Source organism: Bison bison, unplaced genomic scaffold (assembly GCF_000754665.1).
Source record: "Bison bison bison isolate TAMUID 2011002044 unplaced genomic scaffold, Bison_UMD1.0 scf7180017864215, whole genome shotgun sequence".
Classification (NCBI taxonomy): domain Eukaryota; kingdom Metazoa; phylum Chordata; class Mammalia; order Artiodactyla; family Bovidae; genus Bison; species Bison bison.
Window position 1 is genome coordinate 2,264,621 of NW_011494787.1, and position 11,189 is coordinate 2,275,809.

Sequence of the window (11,189 nt, forward strand, 5' to 3'; positions counted from 1 at the left end):
ATGAAGATCATGGCATCTGGTCCCATCACTTCATGGGAAATAGATGGGGAAACAGTGGAAACAGTGTCAGACTTTATTTTTTTCGGCTCCAAAATCACTGCAGATGGTGACTGCAGCCATGAAATTAAAAGACACTTACTCCTTGGAAGGAAAGTTATGACCAACCTAGATAGCGTATTCAAAAGCAGAGACATTACTTTGCCAACAAAGATTCGTCTAGTCAAGGCTATGGTTTTTCCTGTGGTCATGTATGGATGTGAGAGTTGGACTGTGAAGAAGGCTGAGCACCGAAGAATTGATGCTTTTGAACTGTGGTGTTGGAGAAGACTCTTGAGAGTCCCTTGGACTGCAAGGAGATCCATTCTGAAGGAGATCAGCCCTGGGATTTCTTTGGAAGGAATGATGCTAAAGCTGAAACTCCAGTACTTTGGCCACCTCCTGCGAAGAGTTGACTGATTGGAAAATACTCTGATGCTGGGAGGGATTGGGGGCAGGAGGAGAAGGGGACGACAGAGGATGAGATGGCTGGATGGCATCACTGACTCGATGGACGTGAGTCTGAGTGAACTCCGGGAGTTGGTGATGGACAGGGAGGCCTGGCGTGCTGCGATTCATGGGGTCGCAAAGAGTTGGACACTGCTGAGCGACTGATCTGATCTGATGTGATCTGATGTGAAAAGATATAAAAAATATTAAGTGGTAAAAGGAGACTGAAGTGTTTATTTACAGATTCTTAACAAATATACCATTTATGCAGATTTTAAATAATACATGAAATAGTTACATGTATTCTTGATAGGTATATATGTAAAACTGATTTATCATTTTGAGAGCCTTTGACTACCTCTGCCAAAATGTAAAAATACACAAGGCTGTCGACCCAACACTAGAAATTTACCTCATAGATATATTTGCAAAAGTGCACTGATGAATACTTTACACAAACACATCAGTAGCAGGATTGTTAGAAATAGCAGCAAACTGGAAACAAATGATTTAAAAACTAGCCAAAAGAAGACAAATTCATATAAAAATCACTATGCATTTATTTTGAAAATTGAGCCACATCTTTATATGCTGATACAGAAAAACCTTTTAGGTCTATATTAAATAGAAAAAGGAGAAGGCAATGGCACCCGACTCCAGTACTCTTGCCTGGAAAATCCCGTGGACAGAGGAGCCTGGTGGGCTGCAGTCCATGGGGTCGCTAAGAGTCAGGCACGACTGAGCGACTTCACTTTCACTTTTCACTTTCATGCATTTGAGAAGGAAATGGCAACCCACTCCAGTGTTCTTGCCTGGAGAATCCCAGGGACAGGGGAGCCTGGTGAGCTGCCGTCTATGGGGTCGCACAGAGTCGGACACGACTGAAGTGACTTAGCAGCAGCAGCAGCAAATAGAAAAAAGCAAGATACATAACAGTGAATGTAAATATAGACATGTAAATGTAAACATGTACTAGAAGGAGGGTATATACTAAACTAATGATAGCAGTTGCCTATAGAAGTGATGATGGCAAAAGGAACTTAGGTTTGCTGATGTAAGAGAATTTTAACTTAATTGTATTCTGTTTATTTAAAAAAATCAAAGTTGATATAATTTAATATTAATATGTTGGTATTTATATTGTTGCCAGAATCCTAGTGTCTGTCGCAATGTAATTTGAATTAGCTGTATTTTTAGTTTTCCCAATGATAAAAGAGATTTTTTTCCAAATAAATGTAAAACCCATAAAGATAGACATATGTGAAGATCTATATATAACCTTACAAAGTAAAAAGGAAAACAAAAATGGACTTTGCTGGTGGTCCAGTGGTTAAGAATCAGCCTGCCAATGCAGGGGATGTAGATTTGATCACCGGACTGGGAAGATTCCACATGTCTCGGATCAGCTAAGCCCCTGCACCACAGCTGCTGAGCCCATGCATGCTAAAGGCTGTGCTCCAAAACAGAGAAGCCACCGCAGTGAGAAACTCATGCAGCACAACTGGATAGTAGCGCCTGCTCCCTGCAGCCAGAGAAAGCCCGTGTGCAGCAACGAAGACCCAGTGTAGCTAAAAACAAAAAATTAAATAAATTTTCTAGAAAAGAAAAAAATGAAAAAAACGAGGTTTTTGTTCAGATTTGTAGAACATTTTAGAATTTCCATAAGGCTTATATCTGTACTTAGTATGATTGTCATCATGAAAACCACTAAATTGAGGGGTTAAAAATTTAACTTAAAAAGTAGTTAAAAAAGACTTAAAAAGTGCCTTTTTGTCTCAAAGTTTTCATCAGGATCCAGGCAATGTCTTTTCTTTGCTCCTTTTCAATCCTTGAGAAGGATGAAAGTTTACAAATATATTGACCAAAAAATTAAAACCCTAACATCATTAGTAGATCATGTTATTTTCGTATATTCACAGTTATCACCATGTTGATCAGTGCACCTTAGTTTTTCTTCAGAGAATCAAATGAATGATCCTTCCATTTTCCCCCTATCACTTATTTCACTATACCAAGTTGCATGTTCTATGCTTTTTTTAATGAGACATTAAGTTAAAGTCACTTTATTTTAATATTTGTACTTGCATGGATATAACATTTCTTTTGTTGATATGTTTTATTTGTAATTGTTTCTAGGATCTGAAGATGATGATGAAGTTGTGGCAATGATTAAGGAATTGTTAGATACTAGAATACGGTATGTGTTCGTCTTTCTACCTGAGATCAGATACACTACAGTGTAGCAATAAATTTTTGGTTGTCTCTGAGGTTGTAGTAGAGTTCCAAAACAAGTATAAGTTAATGTAAACAAAATAGGTAACCACAGAAATTGAATTCTAAAGTCTGCAGTTTCTTTACCATCTGAGCCACCAGGAAAGGTCCCTCCAAAATGTATAACACTCTGTCTAAATATAGTCAGAAATTTATGTAATTTATCTTTCATGGTCACTGTTTGGATTTGATATTATTATAATACCAAATTTCTTAGAAAGAAGAAAATGACTTAACAGTGTTTGGGAGAACTGTGAGGAGAGGAGTACCTCTTTTCAGGCTGCTGCCCCACTTTTGCTTATAGTAAACCAATGGTCCTGCTGAGAGTTCCAAAAAAATCTAGGTAAAATACACAAAAAGTTTGTTGTTGGACAGTATGATATAGCTGCCAAAGCAAATAAGATTCTGTAGAGAGGGGAAGCACACTGAAGCTTCTCTTGGGGTATTTACTCATTCTTGGTGTGAGGTTAGAGTATGAGAAGGTGGGCAAAGAGCAGCCATTGAGAAACAGAGAAACTGTGTTAACTTTCAGCAAATTTGTTGAGATTTGGAAGAATGAAGCTTTGACTTTAAGGAGCAAGACCCCAGAGGAAAGAAAAATGTAAGCCTCAGCACTCAGAGCTTCTCCCCACAAGGCACTTAGTTGTTTTTAGCTGTGAAAGGAAAGAGACTAAGTGAAACAAAAGACAGTTGAAAACCTGAGCAGAGTTTTGGCAGTTTTATGGTGCTGGGAGTGATAAAACTTGGAGTTTAGTATCTGTCAAGGAGGGTGGGGCCTCAAAGAACATCCAGGCTCTTAGTTGGGTTCTCTAGAGGACTATACCGTTGAAAGAGAGAAGCCAGAGGTAGACCAAGCCTTGTGAAACTATAGGCCAGTATTGAATGAACTTAATTCCACAGAGGGTTAAGCTGGTGCCACAAGATAGGATGAACCCTTTCTAGTATAATATAATCCCAAGTCACTTTAGTTCTTCATATTCGTTGTCCATCATTTATTGCCCCCCAAATTACTAGGCATAGAATTTGGAAACTGAACCAACAGAAAATAAAACAAATCCATTGATAACCTAGATGTGAGAGTTATCAGACATGATCTTTAAAATGATTGTGAATAAAACGTTAGAGAAAACAGAAAGTCAGATGAATTTCATCAGAAGACTGGAATCTATAAGAAAAAGTAATTCTGAAACTAAAATATACAATAGCTAAACTTAAGAACTCATTAGGTTAGTTGAATGTCACACTGGATTCTGTTGGAGAGAAGATTAATGTACTGGAATATTTTAATAGGGCAGTAGGAAATATCCAGCTAAAGCACAGAAAAGAGAATGGAAAATACAGCCAAAAAAAAAATGATAGACATAGAATATGTGACAAAAAAAGTCTCACAATATCCTGTAGACTTTTTAATATATGTAGAATTTAAATATGTGACAAAAATATAACGTGCTAAGTATAAGAGTAAGTGTTCTTCATTCTTGGCATATCTGGGAATTAATAACAGTATAATGTATTTTGCTGAGCTGTGTGTGCTCAGTTGGGTCCGACTCTTTTGAGACCCCATGGACTGTAGCCTGCCAGGCTCCTCTGTCCATGGGATTTTCCTGGCAAAGAATACTGAATTGGGTTGCCATTTCCTTCTCCAGTGGATCATCCCAACCCAGGATCAAACTCACATCTTCTGCATTGGCAGGCGAATTTTTTACCACTGAGCCACCTGGGAAGTCTGCACTAATCTGTATTCAGTTCAGTTCAGTTCAGTCGCTCAGTCGTGTCCGACTCTTTGTGACCCCATGAATTGCAGCACGGCAGGCCTCCCTGTCCATCACCAACTCCCGGAGTTCACCGAAACCCCTGTCCATCGAGTCGGTGATGCCATCCAGCCATCTCATCCTCTGTTGTCCCTTCTCCTCCTGCCCTCAATCCCTCCCAGCATCAGAGTCTTTTCCAATGAGTCACCTCTTCGCATGAGGTGGCCAAAGTATTGGAGTTTGTATATAGGTTAATTAACAAGAAATAAAATTGTCAGATTGCCTGTTGAAAAAAGCTATATACTGCCTATAAGGACAGTACCTTAACTATAACTTAACTATAAGGACAAAGAAAGGTTGAGTAGAAAGATGGAGAAATATATAGCATGCAAAGAATGGATAAGAGAAAGCTGGTATAGTTGTACAGATATCAGACAAAATATACTTTATAGCTAAAGACATTACTAGCAATAAAGAGAAATCTTTCATAATAATAAAACGGTAATTTCTGTGAGGAATATACACTAATTTTAAGCATATGCATCTAATAAGAGCTTCAGAATAGGTGAAGAATATTTGACAGAACTAAAATGAGAAATAGATAATCCACAATTAACAGTGGAAGACCAACACATCTCTCTTAGAACAAGTAGAGCAAACACATACAATGATGAGTAAAAATACGAATGTTTTATACACGTGATTAACAAGCCTGACTAAATTGTCACACATGAAACATTACACCCAACAATAACAAAGTGCTTATTTTTTTTCAAGTGTACATGGAAGATTTACTAAACGGGACTATATTCTAAATCATAAAGCAAGCTTGAACAAATTTTCTGGATTGAAATCATTGAAAATATTATTTTCTATAGTTAGATTAAGCTAGATGTCAATTACCAAAAGGTATCTACATAATCTATATATATTTGGAAACTAAACAGTGCTCTTCAAAAACACCAATGGTCAACAAAGAAATCGCAAAGGAAATTTAAAATAGAGTTTTTGCATGACCTTTGGATAGGCAAAATTTTTTTTTTGCAAGACATAAAAAAACTTAAGAGAAAGACATATAAAGTAGACTATAATAAAAATAAGACTTCTTCGTCAAAAGATATCACTTACCATGAAGAAGCAAAGCACAGATTAGAAGACATTGATAATATGTACGTCAGAATATATTTAAAATCTCTTACATAATGTTAAGAAAAAGACAATCAAATAGAGACTGGAGCAGTCTCTTCACAAAAGCACTGGAGTAACAATTCATGAAAAACAATAACCAAATGACAGTAAACATGAAAAAGTACTCAACCTCATTATAGATATTCAGATTAAAACTGTAATGAAATATCACTGCATATCCACTGGAATGATTAAAATTATTAAAACTGACAACACCAATTGTTGGCAAGTTTGCAGGGCAACAGGAACTCTCGTGTACTGCTGGTGGGAATATAAGTTTAAATAACTTTGGGAAACTGTTTGGCAGTAGCTACTAAATCTGGACATAAGCCTATTCTTGGTGAGCAGTTTCACTCTTGGGTACATTCTTAGTTGTAGTTTATTAGTATGCCATATGGAGAAGGCAATGGCAACCCACTCCAATACTCTTGTCTGGAATATCCCATGGATGGAGGAACCTGGTAGGCTGCAGTCCATGGGGTCGCTAGGAGTGGGGCACGACTGAGTGACTTCACTTTCACTTTTCACTTTCATGCACTGGAGAAGGAAATGGCAACCCACTCCAGTGTTCTTGCCTGGAGAATCCCAGGGATGGGGGAGCCTGGTGGGCTGCCGTCTCTGAGGTCGCACAGAGTCGGACACAACTGAAGTGACTTAGCAGAAGCAGCAGTATGCCATAGGATATTTGAAAAAATCTCCATAGCTGTGCCATTTGTAAAAGCCAAAAGCTGGTATTAACCCAGATGTCCATCAGCAATAGAATGAGTCCTTCTCTGGTGGTCCAGTGGCTAAGCTTCATACTCCCAATGCAGGGGGCCCAGGTTCAATCCCCAGTCAGGGAACTAGATCCTACATGCTACAGCTAAGATCCAGAGCAGCCAAAGAGATAAATAAGTAAAAACTAGATATTAAAAAAAGAATAGATAAATTCTGGCATATTCACTTAATGGAATACTCTGCAGCAGTGAGATTGAATGAACTATTACTATATGCCACAATGTAGATGAGTCTTGCAAAGAGAAAAAGAAGCCAGATTAAAAAAGTTAATACTTTGTGCTTTCTAAATGAAATTTATGTTTATAAACTATAAAGTTAAAAAGCAGGCAGAATTTGTCAGTGGTGATAGCAGTTGGAATAATGGCTACCTTTGGTTGGGAGGAGTGGTAAAAAGGAAGAATAGGGGGGACTTCTGGGGTTCCAGTGTTCTGTTTCTTGGTCTAGAACATATATATGTTCAGTTTGTTAAAATATACTTAATTGATCTTACGTGATTTATGCATTTTTTTGAGTTATTTATATTTCAATGAAAAGTTTTAACTGGAAAAAGAAAGCCAGCACATGTCAGTCTCCCTCCATTTACTTAAAAGAAGTGAATGAGTATATCTTAGGTAATCAGTATAATTATTAGGAAATTTGAAATCTTAAATGATAAATAAGATTAAAATGCAATAAGCAGATAAAGTTCTTGTATGAATGAATTGGCATTTTATCTGAAAGTTACAAATGAGACTAGCTACTAACTGTTGTTATTCTTGTTTATAAGAGTGGCTCTAACTTTGTGAATTTATTAATATAAAATCTAAGCTCTGTGTTGTATTTTTTCAATAAAAACATATTATTTTAAATATATCACAAATATTCTGTGTCTACAGGCCAACTGTGCAGGAAGATGGAGGAGATGTAATCTATAAAGGCTTTGAAGATGGCATTGTACAGCTGAAACTCCAAGGTTCTTGTACCAGCTGCCCCAGTTCAATCATTACTCTGAAAAATGGAATTCAGAACATGCTGCAGTTTTATATTCCAGAAGTAGAAGGCGTAGAACAGGTATGCCAATATTGTATGACAGTTTAGATTTAATATTAAAATGAAGTTTTTGGAAAGAAAAGAAATTCATGACGTGACATTTTCTTCAACTGCTATATCATTGTGTTACCATTATTATCAGGCTCCTTCTTTGAGAATTATCTTTATGTTAATAATTCCCTGCTGTGTGCTCAGCAGTTTTCCAAATATTACATGGTTTATTTTCTAACAACACGGTTTGTTAATATTAAATAAGTCACTTTCACTTTGTACTTGGGAAACAGAGGGCATATTGCTGTTCTGGCTGTAGAAAAATTATGAAAGGGAAACATCATGGAATTTTATAGATGACATTTATCAGTCTTTAGTGGAAGAGCTCTACTACTTCATATTTTTTTAATTAATTGATTAATATTTGGTTGCACTGAGTCTTTGTTGCTGTGTGTGGGGTTTCTCTAGTTGAAATGAGCAAGGGCTACTCTTCATTTTGGTGCACAGGCTTCTCATTGAGGTGGCTTCTCATGTCGCAAAGTGTGGGCTCTTGGGCATGCAGACTGCAGTAGTTGGGGCTCATAGGCTCCAGAGCACAGGCTCAATAGTTGTGGCGCACAGATTTAGTTGCTTCACAGCATGTGGGATCCTCCCGGACCAGGGACTGAACCTGTGTCCCCTGCATTGGCAGGTGGATTCTCATCCACTGTACCATGAGGGGAGCCCCTCCACTACTTCACATTTAAATACTTCTTGTTCTTAAACATGCAGGCAAGAAGCCCTTCAAAGAATCATACTTTGTTGTACAAAGTACAGTTACAGATAGAGTTTTAGAGCTTTATTTATAGCCTGATGTCGACATTTTTTTCCTGCCCAAAGATATCTAAGGAATATAGTACCAGTATTTTTCTCAGCAGTAATAGTGACCTTCACTGCTATAATTCTCAACCAAGAGGCAAGGCCTTCTGGAGAGCCATTATCAAGGAAGGAAAGAGAATATGAAAATTAAAAATTTGAAAAAAAAATGCTTCAGGTAATTCTGTGCCTTTAAGGAGAAGGCATCATCTCTCAGCTCCTGTGAGACTCACTCTTTTCTGGGCAGTACTTAAACCTGTCCCTGTGGTACAACACATGCCATCTCCTCTTTGAAGTTCTTATTAGTTCTTCAGTTGGAGTTAAGCCCTTCTTTGGTGCAAAGCTTCTGTGTGTCTGTTTCAGCTTTCTGGTAATGGATAATTCCTTGAGAGATTTATAATCATACCTAGGTCTCTGTGTTCTTCTGTAACAGCCTTGTGTGTTGTACATGTTTACCTAGTTTTCGTTAAATATTTAGAAACATTATTCCAAATTTAGGAATATTTTGCCTAAAATAGAAGTTGATTGACAAAATTTTTTTGATTGGATGTTGCTGAGATTGCATATAAAAATATCAGTTCCTTGAAAGTAAATATCCATTTTTTATTCAGTGCAAAAGAAACTATGAGGGAATTGATTGTCTCAGATCAGAACCAGATTCATCTAGATTTAAAAAAAATTAATTTTGGCCCCATTATCCTCTGTATGCCTTTTTAAAAAAATAGCTAACACTTTGCTAGATTGACAAAGGAAGGTTTTTATTCACTTGTCCAGGGTTGGGTGATGAATTGGCAGTAGGATTATAAACCTGAGTTGGTTTTAATTATAGTAGGTGTGGCTAAGAAAAAAAATAGTCTTAGGTTTATATAACCCTTTTCTTTTCCAGAGGAGTTGGTTTTTATTATCTGAGTAATATATTAACTCATGAAAAGATACTAATCCTTTTATTTTTTCCTTCGAGTATTCATTAGTATTTTTCCGTAACTTAACTTGAAATGAAAATCTTCATATTTTTCTAAGGTTTAAAATGAACTTTTATCTGAGTAAGACCAACGTGATTAGTTGCTAGTATATTTTCTAGCAACTATAAAGGTATAATCTCTTTACCATTTTTAGGGATTCATTTTTCTAATACATATTTTTGCAATAGCAATTTGGTATATTTCCCTAGGACTATGCTTAAGGAAATAAGATGCTTTTGAAATAAAAACAAAAGAAGTCAATTCTGTATATTAGTCATAGAGCTAGGAAATACCAGTTCATCATGATGGTCCTCTGTGTCCACCTGAGACTCTGCTTTTGGAAACCTCCTTTGGAACAAGGAACACAGACCAATGTTTTAATTAACTTGCTGCCCAATATGCTACTGGAGATCAGTGGAGAAATAACTCCAGAAAGAATGAAGGGATGGAGTTAAAGCAAAAACAAGACTCAGTTGTGGATGGGACTGGTGAAGAAGCAAGGTCTGATGCTGTAAAGAGCAATATTGCATAGGAACCTGGAATGTTAGGTCCATGAATCCAGGCAAATTGGAAGTGGTCAAACAGGAGATGGCAAGAGTGAATATCGACATTCTAAGAATCAGCGAACTAAGATGGACTGGAATGGGTGAATTTAACTCGGATGACCATATCTACTACTGTAGGCAGGAATCCCTTAGAAGAAATGAAGTAGCCATCATAGTCAACAAAAGAGTCCGAAATTCAGTACTTGGATGCAATCTCAAAAATGATAGAATGATTTCTGTTTGTTTACAAGGCAAACCATTCAATATCATGGTAATCCAAGTCTATGCCTTGACCAGTAACACTGAAGAAGCTGAAGTTGAATGGTTTTATGAAGACCTACAAGACCTTTTAGAACTAACACCTAAAAAAGATGTCCTTTTCATTATAGGGGACTGGAATGCAAAAGTAGGAAGTCAAGAAATACCTGGAGTAGCAGGCAAATTTGGCCTTGGAGTACAGAATGAAGCAGGGCAAAGGCTAATAGAGTTTTGACAAGAGAATGCACAGGTCATAGCAAACGCCCTCTTCCAACAACACAAGGGAAGACTTTTTACATGGACATCACCAGATGGTCAACACCGAAATCAGATAGATTATATTATTTGCAGGCAAAGATGGAGAAGCCCTATACAGTCAGCAAAAACAAGACCAGGAGCTGACTGTGGCTCAGATCATGAACTCCTTATTGCCAAATTCAGACTTAAAGAAGGTGGGGAAAACCACTAGACCATTCAGGTATGACCTAAATCAAATTCCTTATGACTATACAGTGGAAGTGAGAAATAGATTTAAGGGACTAGATCTGATAGACAGAGTGCCTGACCAACTATGGACTGAGGTTCCTGACATTGTACAGGAGACAAGAATCAAGACCATCCCCAAGAAAAAGAAATACAAAAAGCAAAATGGCTGTCTGAGGAGGCCTTACAAATAGCTGTGAGAAGAGAAGTGAAAAGCAAAGGAGAAAAGGAAAGATATACCCATTTGAATGCAGAGTTCCAAAGAATAGCAAGAAGAGATAAGAAAGCCTTCCTCAGTGATCAATGCAAAGAAATAGAGGAAAAAAACAGAATGGGAAAGACTAAAGATCTCTTCAAGAAAGTTAGAGATACCAAGGGAACATTTCATGCAAAGATGGGTTCAGTAAAGGACAGAAATGGTATGGACCTAACAGAAGCAGAAGATACTAAGAATAGGTGGCAAGAATACACAGAAGAACTATACAAAAAAGATCTTCCCGACCCAGATAATCACGATGGTGTGATCACTCACACTCACCTAAAGCCAGACATCCTGGAATGTGAAGTCAAGTGGGCCTTAGGAAGCATCACTA

The 11,189-nt window shown here is 37.3% G+C and overlaps 1 protein-coding gene across 1 annotated transcript in view; it reads left to right on the top strand.

Annotated features, from left to right (window-relative positions):
* Window positions 1–11,189, top strand: part of NFU1 (NFU1 iron-sulfur cluster scaffold) — a 29,193-nt gene that overhangs the window by 16,067 nt on the left and 1,937 nt on the right. The window contains exons 6-7 of the mRNA XM_010845313.1: window positions 2,623–2,683; window positions 7,349–7,523. Of these exons, the coding sequence (XP_010843615.1) occupies window positions 2,623–2,683; window positions 7,349–7,523 (236 nt within the window). The remainder of the gene's footprint in view (window positions 1–2,622; window positions 2,684–7,348; window positions 7,524–11,189) is intronic.